Source organism: Pituophis catenifer, unplaced genomic scaffold (assembly GCF_029215685.1).
Source record: "Pituophis catenifer annectens isolate HBS135680 unplaced genomic scaffold, rPitCat1.0.hap2 SCAF_6, whole genome shotgun sequence".
Lineage (NCBI taxonomy): Eukaryota > Metazoa > Chordata > Lepidosauria > Squamata > Colubridae > Pituophis > Pituophis catenifer.
The window spans coordinates 3,841,058-3,859,969 of record NW_027256886.1 but is presented as its reverse complement, the minus strand read 5'-3'; the positions used below and the strand labels follow the sequence as shown (position 1 = coordinate 3,859,969).

At 40.3% G+C, this 18,912-nt stretch overlaps 1 protein-coding gene across 1 annotated transcript in view; it reads left to right on the top strand.

Moving 5' to 3' along the window:
* Positions 1-18,912, top strand: part of LOC139318627 (cytochrome P450 2J5-like) — a 67,206-nt gene that overhangs the window by 30,443 nt on the left and 17,851 nt on the right. Inside the window, exons 4-5 of the mRNA XM_070946176.1 lie at positions 4,790-4,977; positions 18,191-18,353. Coding sequence (XP_070802277.1) covers positions 4,790-4,977; positions 18,191-18,353 — 351 coding nt within the window. The remainder of the gene's footprint in view (positions 1-4,789; positions 4,978-18,190; positions 18,354-18,912) is intronic.

Below are 18,912 nucleotides of genomic sequence, written 5' to 3'. Positions count from 1 at the left end.
CCTAAATTGTGAATAGACGACCAGATTACAGTATGATAATGAACAGAGACCACAGCTGCGATATAAGGATATCTGCAAGAGGGACCTAAAGGCCCTGGGAATGGGACACTAACAACTGGGAAACCTTGACCTCCGATCGTTCAGCTTGGAGGCTAAAGACGCAGCATGGCCTTCTCCAATTCGAAGAGACACTTGTTCGGCAGGCTGAGGCAAAGAGGAAGTCCCGGAACCAGCGAAATCTGGGGGCTGGGCAGGGGACAGAATGTATCTTCCCTCCGTGTGGAAGGGATGGCCACTCTCGAATTGGCCTTTTTAGTCACACTAGATGCTGGTTTAGGACCTCTTTCCAGAGCACGATGCCATAGTCTCTTGAGACTGAAGGATGCCAATGAATGAACCTAGGCGGAAAAAAACCAAGATGGCAGGAACAAGCAGATGCACGACACAAGACTCTCTGCCATGAAGAAAAAGTATCCCGTCCCAGTCCATTTGTCAGAAGATTTACCTTGGCACCCCCTCCCCACCCTGACAAAACTCTCATATTTTTATCCTATTTTTACCCCAATAATATCGGAAAACCAAGCAGCCACACTAGAATAGAAAACCAACGCTTACACCCCCCAATCCCCCCCCTCTCAGGCAGCAAGGGAAAGCCTTTAACCAGCTTAACGAGATCTCTGGGCATTCAGCCAAGAACACTTAACACATCATAAAAATGTTGCATGCCCGAATAAACAATCATCTCTGCGCTTGCCTGAAGGGAGCAATTGCGAAACTCAGATAACACGGCCCGCCTGCCCTGCCTCTGATGGAATTAATTCCCCAAAATAGAAATCACCCTGCCCTGCCTCTGATGGGATTATCTCCCAAAATAGAACTGGATAAAAGAAATACCTCTTGAGGCAGGTAGGGAAGCTCCGGATAAACACAAAAGAAGGAACCATCAATTCACATTGCCCCAGGGTAGGAAAAAAACATATAAAACCACAACTCAGGATCCCAAAGACCACCTTGCAAGGCAGGAATGCTGAAGTCACTTTGCTGTCACCGTATTGCCTGCCTGCAATAAAAACCTGTGTCAGCGTTGCAACGCTAGCATAGAGAGAGGGCAGAGGAGAGCGAAAGATAAACTCTGAAACGTTTGCCTGCTAAATCCCTTTGAAGCCCGGTTGTCGTGGAAATGAGGGGAGGGGGCACATTCCTGTGAAATGATGAGGAAAAGAAGTCTGAAGAATGACTTGGAAGACAGCCAATGAGAAGCAGAGATTTGGGGATCGGAAAGGGAGGGATTGGGAGGCAAAAGGTCAGTCTTGTCCGCGCGGAGTCATGATCCGGTGGCTGAGCTCAATTAAAGAAAGATTTCCTTAAAGATTGGCAGTTTGGAAATTCATTTAATTTTGAGATAGCATCGCAGTCTGACAACCTGCTTTTTGGTAGCTCAGTTGCTTCTGATTCCTTCATCGTCGGCTTCTCCCAGCTGGAAATGGACTGGGAAATGCACACAAAAGAGTTTTTAATATTTTATTTGAAAATACTGTGAGCCCCTAACGTTGTTTCTCCAGGCCCTCTCTAGCAAAGAAACTGCCAACCAATAACCCTCCAATAAATCGGAGTTCACAAAAGTCCTCTCTGTGATCCCTTTTATCATCTTCATGAATCCCTGGGTGAGATCGTCCAATGCCATGGGATGAGGTATCATCAACTTTCCCATGATACTCAACTTTGCATCTTTATCTCTGGTGATGCAATTGATGCTATGGCTACCTATTGAGGAGCCTGGAGGCAGTGCAAGGTCTGGACAAGAGGCTTTGGTTGATTCCTGGTAGCATGAAGTGGCTCAGATTTCAGTCGAACCCTGGAGTGGCTGGAAATTCAAGGTGACTCTGGATCTGGGATCTGGTCTTTAGTTCTAAATGGGTAGCATTACTCCAGACAGATCCTGTGTGACATCTAGGGGTTCTCCTATAGCAGGGGTGTCAAACCCATGGCCCAGATGCATCATGTACTGGCCACGTGATGCATCGGTTTAGCAAAGGGGGAAAAGTCATGCTATATCATGTGATGACAATGTGACGCTGCGAGTTTGACACCCCTGTCCTAGATTCATGATTCCCAGTGATAGAGCAGATGGCAGTCGGGGTTAGGCTTGCAACTTCATTCACTGTCAGCCCTGGAGCCATATTTAATGGGAGTCTTCAGGGCTGTCACAGCGGTGGCTGTGGGAATGGGAAGGGGGAGGTGAAGGTAGTGTTGGGTGTGTAATCATAACAACATTCTTTCCCTTGGGAGTCAAGGACGTCTTGCCAGCACCTGGGGAGATGTGACTGGAAGTTAACTGAAGTTGGGGCAGTGACATGATTGGACCATGGGATGCATATGTGAATGGAAGGGGAAGGAACTTTGACTTTACTTTGGGTATGGAAAACGCGGGGCTTTCAGATTTGGGTTTTCCCCAGATGTGCCAATATGACGTCTCTAATAAATTTATACTTTGAGGAAATTGCCTGCCTCAGAGTTTTAATTCTGTTGTGGGGTGTTACTTGGAACCCTGACTTTCACATTGTGCACCAGTTGTGCCCTTTCTTGGATTGTGAGGCCCTGTGTGCAGTCACTTATGCCCTGATCATCTCTAAGTTGGATTGATTGTTTGATTGGTGATTGAGTACATATCTATGCCACCCATCTTCCCTATAAGGGACTCTGGATGGCTTTCAAATGATGACGATGATGATGATATCCATTCAGTCATGTCCATTCAGCCATGTATACCGCATATGCACATATTTATGCCAGAGGTGGGATTCACTTATCTTCCCTACCAGTTCACAAACGGAAGTGTGCACGCTCGTTTCGCTTGTGTGCCACCTCTGCCCATACGCAGTAGTTGCATATTACCTCCGGGCAGGTGGACGGAGACTCCCACAGTCGCCGCTACCGGTTTGCACGATCCAGACAGAACCAGCTGAATCCCACACTGTTTTATACAATACATATAGTATATATGTCAACTGTCCCACACAGTTCATTCAGCAAATTAAGACTCCTGGGGCAGTTTCATTTTCCAAGAGTACAATTTACTGAGATGGCATGGATTCAGAAGTAGCAAAGCGATTTATGACAGTTTCATGTGCAAAGAGCATAATTAAACATCCCCTTTTCCCTGGCCCTTCCACGATCATTTTTCCCCCTCCAATTCGCTATGTTCATTTTGTTTGTCTACTAACTGGCCTGGCCTAAATCTTCTCCCTTTTAAATTTTTTTAAATTCAAATTGTAAACACTAATTTTAATTTGTTTAATTATGGGATATTTTTAAAATTTAGCCAAATTGTTTAATCTGTTTTAATCTATTTTAAATTTTGTATTTCTGTGTTTTAACTTTTGGCTGTTCACCGCCCTGAGTCCTTCGGGAGAAGGGTGGTATAGGAATCTAATAAAATAAATAAAATAAATAAATAATTCTTGTTTAGTAGACTTTCCCAGCAGTTGATCTTGAGGTGCTGGCATAGCTGCAGACTCTGAGTCAGTGCTCTTCCATTCTTTTGCTGCCCTCCCAATACTTCCCCTACGTTCCAATCATTCCTTCCTTCTGTTGCTTCTTTTTCTGGCTGTTTGCAGTGGGTAGTGTGGTTGGCATGCGAACCCACATTTGAGACCTGAATGCTGCTGTTGGGTGGGGTGAGCTCCTGTCCTTTGCTCCAGCCAGGGACCTGAAAGGAATCCCACCCACCCCCAAATGGTTGCCCCTGTGTAACAACGTTGTCACCAGCTAATCTTTCAACTCTGAAGTTCCTCACCGTTGTTATGTTATGCTATATTATGTGTTGTGTTGTGTTGTTTATGTTATTTATTTATTTATTTATTTATTTAATTAATTAAGTAAATAAATTATTTAATTTGTTAATCATATTTCTATGCCGCCCACTCTCCGGGGACTCTGGGCGGCTTACAACAATTGACAGTATACTAAATAGCATATTGGCTCCAACAATCTGGGTCCTCATTTTACCCACCTCGGAAGGATGGAAGGCTGAGTCAACCTTTGAGCCGGTGAGATTTGATCTGCTGATCTGCTGAACTAGCAGTCAGCTGAAGTAGCTGCAGTACAGCACACTGCGCCACCTCGGTTCAATAACAATTTATGTTATTTATGTCATTTATGTTACTTGGTTGTGTTGCGTTGCTTTGCGTTGCGTTGCGTTGCATTGCATTGCATTGCGTTGCGTTGCGTTGCATTGCATTGCGTTGCGTTGCGTTGCGTTGCATTGCATTGCATTGCATTGCATTGCATTGCATCGTATCATATTATATTGTATCATATCGTGTGTATGTATGTGTATCTATCTGCCCAAACTCACTGTAACAGTGATGGGTGGCATATAAATTTAATAATCAAAAAAATAAGAAACAGAAATAAACATAAGAAGGCTCTTGAAAAAAATTGATCCTCATTGGTATTTTAAACACAATTATAGAAATATTTTTAACCGAATCAGTTTTCTAAACTGTTTGGGATTGAATTCTGGAGATTGACTAGATTGAAGGATATTTAGAAGAATATTTGAACTAAATCACCAGTTTGCAACAATATTCTGAATCAGTTTGGACTAGATCTAATCAGAACATAGGAAGCACATTTTTAATCTGCTCTCCTTCATGATATTTAAAAAGAGAATGGGATCACATTTAATGCCCTAAAGGCTAGTCTATGTCCCAAAGTTAAAATTCAGAAATAAATAAATGAAACACAATATTGAGAATGAAGCTTCTATTTCCATCATTTTTTCCAGAGAAAGTCCAGAAGGAGATTGAAGATGTGTTTGGCTTCTCACAGTCAATTTCCTATCAGGATCGGAAGAAGCTGCCTTACACCAATGCCGTGATTCATGAAATGCAGCGTGTAAAATATGTCATGCTATATGGGGGACCCAGGCAAAGTACAAAGGATGTGAAGATGAGGGGTTACCACATTCCAAAGGTGAGAAACATGTTCAGCCTGCATTCCAGTAACCAGCATGGAAGGAAAAGCAGAATATGGACTAGAACAGACGCTCTCTGTTCAAGAACTGCCAATGTAATCATGCAAAATCCAATGGGCAAGAATAGCAAGCTTTTGTAGGGTATCAATTATGGGTTTAAATCTAAACACTACTCAGATTTTAAATCTAGAACATTAAATATTTTTCTATTTATCCTAGGAAGATGATAAGAGATTAAGGGCTGAACTTAAATTTAGAACAGAAATTATATATGGTCATTTTTCTTTGCCCAAATTCGAAAGCAGGGAAGAAAGGAAGCCAAAAATTTGAGCAGTTACTGCTCTCACAAACTGCTTTGGAAATTAATAAATATAGATCCATAAATGTAATTTATAAGCAAATGTTTCATCAATATTGTTTAAATATTTTTGCCCATTTCCTTTATGAACCTGCTATATTTAGTCATCTTTTTTCTTTCTTTCCAGGGGACCTTTATTATTACAGACCTGCGCTCTGTTCTTTTTGATCCTGAGCAATGGGAGACACCTGAAGAATTCAACCCAAATCACTTTTTAGATAAGGATGGGAAGTTCCTTAATCGAGAAGCGTTTCTGCCATTCGGACTAGGTACATCCATGAGCCCAAAGCAGCTTATAACATATAGGAAACTAAGGCCCAGAGTGAGCCAAGACTGGCAACCAATGCTAAAATTAACAACAACAACAACAAAATAAAAACATTCTTTCAATGTGTAAGGAACAAGAAGAAAGTCAAGGAAATGATAGGTCCACTAATGGCAGCAAATGGTAGTACAGCCTTGGTAGTACAGTGGTTTAATGCACCCTGTTATTAACACAGCTGACTGCAATTACTGCAGGTTCGAATCTTACCAGGCTCAAGGTTGACTCAGCCTTCCATCCTTTCTAAGGTAGGTTAAATGAGGACTCAGTTTGTGGGGGCAATAAGCTGACTTTGTATAAATATACAAAAGTATGAAGGCTATTGCTTAACGCATTGTAAGCCGCCCTGAGTCTCCGGAGAAGGGCGGCATATAAATCAAATTAAAAAAAAAGAAATGGCAAGTTGGTGATATGTAGCAGGGGGAAAAAGCAGAACTGCTTAATGTCTTCTATGCACCTATTTTTATGCAAAAGGAAGAAACAGCACAAGCAGCACTGAAAGAGATAGAGAGAACAGTACACAAATTAAAACAGGCAAGGAAATGGTAAGAGTATACCTATCCACCCTGAATGAGAACCAGTCACCTGACCAGCTGGTTTGTATCCCATGGTTCTGAAGGAACTGACAGATGTAATCATGGGGCCACTGCAGTGGTGGGTTGCCCCCGGTTCAGACCGGTTCTATAGAACCAGTAGTAAAACTGGAGGGAGGCTCCGCCCACCAACCCCGACATCATCAGAACACTTCTGCGCATGCGCAGAAGAGCGCACGTGCGTGGCCCCATTGCGAACCTGTAGTAAAGATAAGTAGAACCCACCCCTGGGCCACTGAGGGTAATCTTTCAAAGCTCATATAGGGGAACTACCAGAGGACTGGAAAACTGCTGATGTGGTACCAATCTACAAAAAGGGGAAAATGTATCCAGGAAATTATAGGCCCATAAAGTTGATATCAATACCGGGGAAAATCCTGGAAAAGATAATCAAGTTAATATTCCTTTTTACTTACTCTTTTCGTGTATTCAAATTACGTTTATACTTGTACCTGTTATCTTATATATGCTTGACAAATAAACTTATGATGATGATGATTATAAGTGGAGGATAAGTGGCCACCTAGAAATGAAGAAAGTGATCATTATAAGCCATTATGTGGTTGTTAAAAACAGATTGTGTCAGGCAAATCTTATTCTTTCATAAAGTGGACCAATGAAATGCCTTAAACATAATAGGCCTGGACTTCAGGAAGGCATTTGATAAAGTAGACTACAGTCTTCCATCTTTTCGAATTTGGAAAAATGAGGACCCAGATTGTTGGGGGCAATATGCTGACTCTATAAACTGCTTAGAGAGGGCTGTAAAGCCCTGTGAAGCAGTATATAAGTTAAGTGCTATTGCTATTGCTACTTCTGGATATGGGATAGACAGTACCACCATCAGAAGGATTTGCAATTGGCTGACCTACCACACCCAATGTATAGTGCTTAATGGTGAGAAGTGGACTTTCCTCTCATAGGCCCATCTCTGGAAAAACATACCATATCATTTTTTTTTTAATGGGTGCATTGTGTAACCTTTGAAATAGTCTACGTGTAGTATAAGTTGTATTAAAGTCATTCCTTAAGGAGCTTTTCACAAACTGAGGGAAACTAAGAAAATAACCCTAGGAACTGAATCTGCTAGAAGCTACACCATTGTAATTTTTTTCAGATTTCCTTGCTGATGGTGATATACTCTGGAGAACAGATTAGTAACCGCTTCATCCATGTTTTGTCTCATCTGCAGGTCAGCGTGCCTGTATTGGAGAGCAGCTGGCAAGAACTGAGATCTTCATCTTTCTGACCAACCTGTTGAGGGCCTTTAGCTTCCGGGCACCCGAAGGAATGAAAGAACTCAACAAAGCCCCTATTGCAAAAGTGACAGTGCATCCCCAGCCTTACAAACTGTGTGCTATTCCCACACAGACTTAAATATATAAAAAACACCATAGAAAGCATACAACTAATTACAGAATAGTTATTCACTATAGTATATGTTTACTTTTGCTTTTTTGTATTATTATCTTTTATTCATTAAAAATGAAACTAAGTCAACTGGACATTTAAAAATGTGTCACAAATACCATTGACTGGTGCTAATGGCTGATACGGGTTGCTGCCAGCGTCCTAGGTATCAATCAAGTACCTTCTTAAAATATATGATGTTCTGAGTAGCACAGTTTTTTGCAGTTCCGCTGGTGTTATTGCAGGAAGCTGCAATTTCTTGAAGTGTTTTGTGAAATTCTTGGATATGGTACCAAGTGCCCTGATGACAATGGGTATCACTGTGACATGTTTCATCCGTAGCTGTGTAGTTTCTATAGCCAGGTCGTGATATTTCATGATTTTTTCCAGTTTTTTTTCTTCGACTCTGGCGTCTCCTGGTACCGCAATGTCAATAAATTGTACGTTTCGGTTTTTCGACAACTGTGATATCTGGCTTTTTTATAATAATTATTATTATTCTGTAATAATGGGCAATTTTGCCTATTCATTTATCATATTATTTTGCTTCCTTTTATTCTGCATTGAAACTTCTTCAAACTATTGCTGGGTTCACACAACGTACCTAACCAGGTCAATGAAAGACCAGGAGGTTGTGTATGGGGGAAAAAATGTGCTAAGTAGGTTTGATGTGTTTTCCCTTTTGTTTCCTTTGGGTGGCAATAAAACATACCACTTTCTCATTAGTCTTGGTATCTTTTTTCAGTTTTAATAAATTTCTCCTGTGGGCTTCACTTTCCCGAGCCAGAGCAAATTTCAGAGATAGTCCAAAATGGTACCATGCATAAAGGGATGAAATGCTGCTGATGTCAGCTTTCCAGAAAACCCCCCAACTCCAAGTAAAGACTCTGAAGGAAGCATTTTTCAAAGTTCGATTTACTAGAATAGGTAAACTGGCACATCTGAGAAAACCCGAATCTGAGAGGTCCGGTTTTTCCCTCAGTAAATCAATACCCCCAAAACCATCCCCTCACTCCTCAGTCGATCACGTGCTCCAATCAACCACCATCCCATCTTGAGACATCACTCCGACCACTCCTTCTCCAGATGCTGGATCGCCCTGACCTTGACCGACAGGAAGAATGCTATTATGTCTACCAACCGCCCCTCTACTAAATCCCCCCCTCCTACTTTCCTACACATGAGAAGGTGGCAGCATGGAAGCTTCCGTCCTAATATGGCTTCCAAAGCTGACAGCTGACAGAATTAACAGAAAAAGAAAGGATGTGCCACCCATCCACATTCCAGGGGAGAACATCCAAAGAGAAACCAATGCATTTTTCATCTCATGCTTAGGCCTGAATGTAGACTGGATCATCTAGAGCCTTCTCTAGTTACAGTCGAATCATTTTCTATTCAACCTTTTTAAAATTTTATTTTATTTATCTATTTATTTGTCAAACATGTACAGGATAGCAGGTATAGGTATAAACATGGACATGAACAAAGGAAATGAGTATGAATAAATGGGGACAGTAGGACAGCAATGGTAGGCACGCTGGTGCGCTTATGCATGCCCCCTTTATGGACCTCTTAGGAATGGGGTGAGGTCCACGGTAGACAGTTTGAGGTTGAAGCTGTGAGGGTTTGAGGAAGTAATAACGGAGTCGGGTAGAGAATTCCAAGCATTAACCACTCTGTTGCTGAAGTTGTATTTTCTGCAATTGAGTTTGGAGAGGTTTACCTTGAACTTGTATTGATTGTCTGCCTGAGTATTATTGTGGTTGAAGCTGAAGTAGTCATTGACAGCTAAGACATTGTAGCAGACAATTTTGTGTATTATGCTTAGATCGGACCGCATGTGGCGCAGTTCCAGATTGTCCAAGCCCAAAATTTCAAGCCTGGTGGCATAAGGGATTCTATTGTGAGTAGAGGAGTGGAGTACTCTTCTTGTGGAATACCTCTGGACCCACTCTATACCTCTGGACCTTCTCCAAATGAGTTATTTTTGGCCAATATTACTCCACTTGTCTTTTCTAGCAATTCCTCTCCCAGAATTCTTTGATTATTCAAAATCTTTCTCTGAATCAATGCAAAGAAAGAGGCTCTTTAGGGTAATACAGCCTAGTCTCTTTGTTACGCTTGTATTCTGGAGTAAATTCCCAACAGAAGGGCCTGTCAGGTTTCTGGGACATTTCCCCAAGTAAACCAGTTAGATCTGAATGATGCAATCTAAATAGAGAGCAAGCTTCCTGGTATATGGAAAGTGATCTCCTCATGAGTGAAGTGAATATCCTAGATCTTCAGATCACATGTTGGTTAAGAAAAAAACTCAGACAAAGTGTGGGTTGCTCTTAGTGTGAGTGAACATCATGATGACTTTTTGGTTTTGTCTTGGTGGTCATGAAGTTCTAAGTCACTCAGACCTGCTCTGATGGCCTAGAGATTGACATTTTTGACATAAGAAGTCAGGATGAATTTGTCAACATCAGGGCAATGAGGTCAAAGGCCTGGGCAACAAGGAAGGCAGTACAGCAGCAATACTGACGACTTACACTTGATTCCTTATTCAGGGCCCCACAAACAGTTACCTAAGGAACAAAGCATCTTAATACCACCACGTTCTCCCAGGGGATCATTTCCATCTCTCTTCTTCTGACTTGGAGTCATGACTGGTGTAAGATCTGAAATTCTGAGTGTTCAATCTCAGACACTGACATATCAGATTTTTCATGAATGTTCCACACTGTTTTGGAACAATTTAGGATTTATTTTTGTAAGCATCACCCAAGGGTATTTAAATTTGATTTCTTCATCAGAAGTTCAGCCTTGGATATTTGGATTTTTAACTAGAATTTTTGTTTTTTGATTAGTGGAATAATAACACTATTATTCCATCAAGCAGGGCTGGCCTAAAATATTATTTTAATGGGTTATTCTATTTTAGATTATTGGCCAATCTATTTAATAATTTTAAATTGTTTTTAACTTTTATATTGTTGGCTTTTTATCTTGGCTGTACACCGCCCTGAGTCCTTCGGGAGAAGGGCAGTATAAAAATTTAATAAATAAATAAAAATTTATTTTGAAACTGGCTAAACCTCCAAAGCCATTTAGTTTCTTCATCAAATATTCCATACCACTTTTGACATCTTGTAGAAAAATACTTAAATCATCAGCAAAAGTTCTCAATTTATACACTTCATTCTTAATTTTTACCCACATTATTTTTTGTCATTTCTAATATCTCGGTAGGAGATGACCAGGCTAATCCTGATGGAAGGGTCAAACACATCATCAGTCTTGACTCCCTTCACATCCACAATAAACCTATATATTCATTTAAACTATTTGGACTCCTAATTTCCTCTGCTTGACAATCTCTGTTGAAAATGAAGGAGTACTAAAATAAACAACAGTAGAGCTAGATGACATCCTTTGTCTCATCCCCTTTTGTATCCATACAGCTTAGTTAAATCACCATTAATAGCATAATGTGTTTGTTGAGATATAGAAAGTGACTTGACCTCCTGAATAAATTTCTATCCCAAACAGCGATGAAATCCAGCAGGTTCTGACAGTGTCTGGAGAACCAGTAGCATAAATTTTGAGTACTTTGGAGAACTGGCAAATACCACCTCTGGCTGGTCCCAGAGTGGGGTGGGAACATGGATTTTGCAGTATCCTTCCCATGGAGTGGGGTGGGAATGGAGTTTTTGCAGTATCCTTCCCCTGGGAGTGGGGTGGGAATGTGGATTTTGCAGTATCCTTCCCATGGAGTGGGGTGGGAATGGAGTTTTTGCAGTATCCTTCCCCTGGGAGTAGGGTGGGAATGGAGATTTTGCAGTATCCTTCCCCTGGAGTGGGGTGGAAATGGAGATTTTGCAGTATCCTTCTCCTGCCATGCCCACCATGGTTTTTGGGGGTCGTAGTTCCACTCTGGTATGGTTACAAACTCGATCCCATTAACCACTGTAAAGCGGGTGAATCTGGTGCTTCCATGTACTGCATTATTATATTCTACCTCCGCAATGGGGAGGAGGCTAGCTCATGTTTTCTGCTGGTAGTCGATGTAGCATCTCAGATAGCGTTCAATCATGACATTTGCTTTTTCGACAGCTCCATTGGTGCTAGGATGGAATGTGAACTGAGCCCCTGGGTGGAGCCGATTAATAGGATGAACTCATGTCAAAACTTGGCCGTGAATTGAAACCCCCTGTCTGAGATGATATGTTGTGGTACCCCATGGAGGTAGTATAGATACTCTATGAATAATTTAGCTAATCTCCGTGCTGACGGGAGTCCCCCACATGGTATAAAATGGGCTTGCTTCGAGAATAGATCTATTATAGTCCATATGACTGTGTGCCTGTTACTGTCAAATAGCTCTACCACAAAATCCATGGCGATTTCCTCCCATGGACGGACAGGCTCAGCCATGGTCTGCAATAGGACAAGAGGTTTTCTGGGCCTTACTTTTGTCATTGCACAAGTCAGACAACTCTGGACATATTTCTCAATCTCTGCATGCATACGAGGCCACCAGAACTACTGTTTAGTGAGATATAAGGTCTTAAGAAATCCGACATGTCCAGCCGGTTTGATGACATGGCACTGCTGCAGGACCATAACCTGAAGGGCAGCTGGGATATATAGTTTGTCCCCCTTCCACGCCACTCCATTTCTTGTGATACACAGCTCCAGATTCTCTTTCACCCATGGGTCACTTAACAATGCCGTTTTCAGCTCCTTAGTAAGGTAATCCCCTATGTCCATGCCTGTCACCCGGGCCACCTGTTGATATGGTGGGATGATGGCCTTTACCACATCCTCCATGCAGCTATGGTACTGTGGCATACATGAGAGGGCATCAGCTAGGAGGTTCCTCCCTGCTGGGACGTATTTGAGGATGAAACAGAACTGTTGGAAATATTGTGCCCACCAGACCTGTTTTGGTGATAGACGTCTTGGTGTTTTTAACGCCACAAGATCTTTTTTTCTTTTTGTAAATATTTTTTATTTATTTTTTCCAGATTTAAACATAAAACATAACTTTCAAGAGCAAAAATCTCGATCCAGTCATAGATGGTTACCACGCTTACATTCCTTTCACAAGCTCAATTCACAATTTCCATTACATCTTTTATAAGTAAACAAAAAAGAAAAGAAAAGAAGATAAAAAAGAAATTCAAAACTTAAAAAAACCAATTTTAACTCAAATTTAACATTTTCATCTATATAAATCCATTATATCTATCCAAAATTAATTTCAAATTCACCTTCACTCATTTTACATCTGCATAACAATTCTAAACATATCTTTATTCTTCTTTACCTTATATCTTATACAAGTCATATCAAAATAATTTTTACAATATTCTAACCTCTTGTTAAGTGTTTACCTTACAATTTTATCACCATTTATTCTTAATTTCAATTCAATACCACTCCATTTTTATTTTATTTTATAAAACAACATTTTGTCTAATTTTAATCCTTTGACCCTTATCGTCAAATCAGTTTACCTTAGTTTTTTTTTCTCCCAGTTTACATATTACACAGATTTCTCACAAAAACATATTTTATTTACTCCAATTTCTAATATATTTTCCACTATATCTCCCTCTAATATTTAACTATCTTCCAGCTTATTCTATTTGATTAATTCTCAGCTTGATCCCCTCCAAAACACCAACTATTTAGTTAATTTCAGAATAGTTCCTCAATCTCCTCCAACTCTTCTCCTATTTGTTTGGCTGTTTCCAGCATTTTGTGGGCTGATTTCCAGCATAGTCTCCTCCTTAACTCCCTCCATTGTTTGGCTGATTTCCAGCATAGTCTCCTCCAACTCTTCTCCTATTTGTTTGGCTGTTTCCAGCATTTTATGGGCTGATTTCCAGCATAATCTCCTCCTTAACTTCCTCCATTGTTTGGCTGGTGTCCAGCATAATTCCCTCCAGCACTCCTCCTATTTGTTTAGCTGATTTCCAGCACTTCTAATTAATTTCCAATGTATTTCCAGTCTCAAACTCTTATCTAGTTGGTATCCATCCCGCACATTTAACTGTAATATAATTATCTGTTTTATATCATTTTTCCATCCTACTCTTTCAATTTAAATCTCAGTATATTTCATAATAGTCATCATTTCCAACATGTATTACCTTAATTCAAGACTAATCACTAGCATCTGTGTATCTTGTATTTTATTCAATCAATCCTTATTCATCAGTTTAACATTTGTTTGGAAATTAAAACTAAAACATATTACATCAAACAATACATTTTCTTAAAATTTTCCTGCCTCAAAATATATTCTTCTTTATTATTTTTATCCCCTTGATATCATCCACTATTTTAATAGTCACGGATCGTCTGGGACCAGCTGAGAGGTGCAATGGCTCTCCGGTGCCTCCCATGCATTGATAGGTGTCACCCCCCCGGTCGGCTGCTGCTGTCCCCATTGCTGTGACTGCCGGCACCCTCACCTGTAAGGAATAAAAAGAATAATAAAAATATTGGCCCAGAAGGCAAAACACAATATCATGTAGGTTTGCTAGGTGCTACTCAAGCCACCTGACCTCTATTGGGTTTTATGATACTCCAGAGTTGGGCAATTGTTCTTGCTAAAGTTCCAGCATGAATCATTTCCAGATGTGGTCATGGGTTAGGCAGCTGGATATACTTTGATGGTTGGTTTAAGGACAGTAGCTGCAGGATGTTTTCCCAATAATTTAATTTATTATTTTTTTATTATTCATATTTCTATGCCGCCCACTCTCCAAGGACTCTGGGCGGCTTACACCAAAGACAGTATACTAAATAGCATATTGCCCCCAACAATCTGGGTCCTCATTTTACCCACCTCGGAAGGAGGGAAGGCTGAATCAACCTTGAGCTGGTGAAATTTCATCCACTGATCTGCTGAACTAACAGTCAGCTGAAGTAGCTGCAGTACTGCACCCTAACCACTGCGCCACCTCGGCACCTTGGCTCTATGAAATACATAAAACAGGAAGAAAAACAAAACGCCATCAGATAAAAGGACACAGTCACCTTCAGATCGACCAGAAAGTCTCAAAGATAAAGATCCAGCAGGAAAATGATGGTGACAGGGATATTTCTGTTTGTTTTGCTGCTTGCTCTGCTGATTCTCCTCTTCTTCAAACAACTCTGGTCCCGAAGACATTTGCCCCCTGGTCCTTTGGCTCTACCTTTCATTGGGAGCTTGTGGGTTTACGGGTTTTTACTTCATGAAGATTATTTCCGGAAGGTATTTCATTCTAAATAATTGTGCTGTAATAGGCAAAATGATTCTCAATGGAGTTTTTTTGTACCACAACCGTAAACAAACATAGTAAAACTCAGTAAAATATTCCTGCATTGTTGGCACTTGATTAACTAGCTTTCTCATCATGCCAGAATTTTCAAGTCAAGACCTGCTCACCAGCATTTCACAGAGCAGAATGTGAAATAATGGAGTTGAATTTTTAGAAGGCAGATTCTAATTCAATCTTACCAAAAAACCTTTAATAATGGAATGCATTCACCAGAGAGAGGGTGGTTGCCCCTGCACTCTGCTCAAATGAGACATTCCTCTCTTGAAGACGATTCATGTTGTATTCCTGCAAAGGACAATAGGTGGAACTTGGTAGTCTAAGTGGTTTCTTCTAATTCTGCAATTCTACATTGATTTCCAAAACTTTCTAGATCTGCAATGCCTGCTTTAGATAATTTAGCTGGTTGGAGAAGGAAGCATTAGAACAAGTTTGTCTGTATAAAGATTCTGCTTGGCAGATATTGGTGGTTTATAAGGTTTAATTTGACTACCTCTTCATTGTTGGTATGTTCTCCAGCATCAAGGCTCTTAGCAATATAAGATAGGTAACTCCTTAGAATTCTGAATAATAATTTTCAAAAAACAATGTGTGATTTGAAATATAATTTAATTGGACCCCACTGTTGGTGGAATTATGATACTCTAGTAATATTCCTCCAATAGACAGTAGCATAATTAACCATTGGCTGTTAAATCAAGTTGAAACAACAGTTTTGCTTAGATAATGAAAGCCATTTTCTTCTGGGTTCCAATATTTAATAAAAAATGAGATGCAAAAGGATCATACAACTAAAGGTGAAGAGATTTCTCTGCCGTGGCTTATGCCAATGAAACATCCTACCGTCTGAGTTGAGATTGCTTCCCACACCGCAGACTCACCATCTTGTGCTAATGATTTTATTTTATCTGCCTGTTGTCTTATTATTGATCATTTTAATGTTTTTAATGTTTTATGCTGCAAGGCTCCTAGAGTCATTTGACACAAGATGGGCAGCAAATATATTTCATAATAAATTAAAAAAAATTAAAAAAAAACTCAGGATGTAGTAACAGGGCTGTCAGGGTTCCGACCGATGCCCTAATTAAATCATGAGCCTCAAGCCAAGCTTCAAAAGAAATCCAGTTATTTATTAGGCACAGACCAAGTGAAACCAACTCTGACCTCACTATTCGCGTCCCAGCTCTGACCCTGTTTCCCCCTTCCCCCAAGGTGTGTCATCAGTCACATTCTCCAACGAAGCAATTTCACAGGTTGTAGAGGTCCCTCCCTTCAGGCCACTGTGTGTAACCATGGAGATGGCCTTGACAGAGAGATGGCTGGAATGTGCTTTCTTTTGACTGAAGTGCAAGTTCCTCAATGCAGCTGCGATGTTTGATCCCCCATCCCCCTGCCTATGGCAACTCAAGTGCAGGTCAGGAATAGTGACTGAGTACAGTAGAATTATTTTTGGATGCTAGAACAACATCGGGATTCTATCATCAATGAATCACTGAAAGGCTTTTACATAAACTAATGCATCTCCAAGTAACAGTTACACAGAGGGGAACAAAAATGGGAGAAATAAATAGTTTATGAGCAGATAATGTTATTCATGGTTGTTTTCCAAGCAACACATATATATTCTTAGAGCAAGAAAAAAAAGGAATGAGCTGGATTCAGCTGGATAGAGACAAAACTCATTCCCTTTTGCTTCTTGGCCTCTTGCTTCTAAGAGAAGTTAGAGAACAGTTTACCATATTAGTAATCAGATAATCATATGCTGTGTTTTGCACAATCATGCTGCCAATAGTTCTTATTACTCAATACTTATTTTGGCATAATAGAATAACAAACAAACATCAGATGAGTCAGTTGGAAAGTGAAAAGGCTGATCCCTTTTTCTTCTTGGAAGGAAAGAGACCAATGAACAGTTCACCATATTAATGATTGGAAAAGTGTTTGCTATGTTTTGCAGAAAAATACTCACTGTCATTTAGCATCTGCTTCTAGACTCACATTCCTTTCTCAGAGACCAATTTAGCCGTTGGTCCAGAAACCAATTTTTTTTTCTGAGAGTGGGATCATCCAGGGGGAAATCCTTTCTTCTTTTCCCTGAATAGATTTTAGGGGAAACTATTTAGGAATAAATAAAAAAAATAAAAAAAAATAAAAAGCTCAGTGGCTAAGACACTGAGCTTGCCGATTGAAAAATTGGCAGTTCAGCGGTTCAAATCCTTAGTGCTGCGTAATAGGGTGAGCTCCCGTTAGTTGTCCGAGCTTCTGCCAACCTAGCAGTTCGAAAGCACATAAAAAATGCAAGTAGAAAAATAGGGACCACTTTGGTGGGTAGGTAACAGTGTTTGGCGTTTAGTCATTCTGGTCATATGACCACAGAGACATCTTCGGACAAAGTTGACCCTTCGGCTTTGAAACGGAGATGAGCACCGCTCCCTAGAGTCAGGAACGACTAGCACATTTGTGCGAGGGGAACCTTTACCTTTATTTAGGAATAGTTTCTGTTGCCGTCTTTGAAAGGAGGCTGAAAACACCACCACAACAACAATAAATCAGCTATTTTGGTATAATTTTTGTATGAATAATATATATTTATACAATGTATACCTCTCCCATTTCAACTAAATGATTGTTGGAGCTACTGGTACACCCGAATGGGTCTGAACTGGCTGAATCCCAACCCTGAACCCATCCAATGAAGAATACTAGATCAGGACACAACAAAGTCTGTAGACTGTCCTGTCAATGTAACATAAACAGTTGGAAAGTTGAGGAGTTGATGGCTTAAAAAAGGAGAGGATAAAGAGGTTGAGAAAGCCTCCGCAAACCATCCGCACTGTAGTGCTCAAAAGATGTGACTCATGAGCAAGCTGTTTCAGACAACCATTGGCTCACATATCTGTCAGTCACAGAAGGCATAGGCAAGGACATCTCTCATTTGGGGAGTGGGAGCAGCGAGGAAGCAGATGGGAGAAGATGGATTTCAAGTAGAAACACAGAGAAAGGAACATCCTAGCTTATATATTTTTTTTTTAAGTAGATAAAGAAGTTCTTGGCAGGAATCTTAGAGAAAAATGAATTCTAAGGAACAAAGAATTGCATATGGGGAAACGCCTTAGAATTGAGGATTTAGGAAAGACTGTAGATGGGTGTCTTAGCTGTAAAGAACCTGTTATATTATATTGTGACCTTTTTCAACTTTGATTCACTTGGCAGCATGTAAAACGATATGGAAAGATATACTCCATGTGGATCGGACCTCAACTTTTAGTCGTGATGTCTGGATTCAAAGCTGTGAAAGAAGAAATGACCAACTTCCCAGAAGAATTCTCTAATCGACTAGAGGATCCTTTCTTCACTGCTTTCGGGAAAGGAAGGGGTAAGTGCAAGTAGTAAGAAATTGTATGTAAACTTAGTCACTTTGTCAAAGAAAATTGATTTGGCATGATCTGTTTTTAACAAACCCCTGCTGGCTACTAGTTATAACTTTATTTGTTCCTAGATGTTCACTGATCTGTTTTTATTATTTTTTCCAGTATCTTACCAACTGATTTGTCTGTGGTTTCCAAGGTCTTGTCCCCTCCCCCCCTTTTTTTTTTTGAAGATGGGAATCACATCAGGTCTTTTTCAACTCTTTGGTAGTTTCCCGGTGCTCCAGGATTTTTCTTTTTTGCAAAAAAAAAAAAAAAAAAAAAAACCTGTGAAATTGCCACCTGGTGAAAAATTAATAGGTTGTAGATGGGTTTTCAAAATTAAGAAAAGCATAGATGGGACCGTAACCCATAAAGCTCGCCTTGTAGCTCAAGGTTTTTCTCAGACCGAAAAGGATTTTGATGAGGTTTTTGCTCCTAGTTTATGTGCTAGTACCTTAAGAACAATGCTAGTGTGGGCGGCTAAGTATAAATATAGTATTAACCATATAGATGTAGAGACAGCAT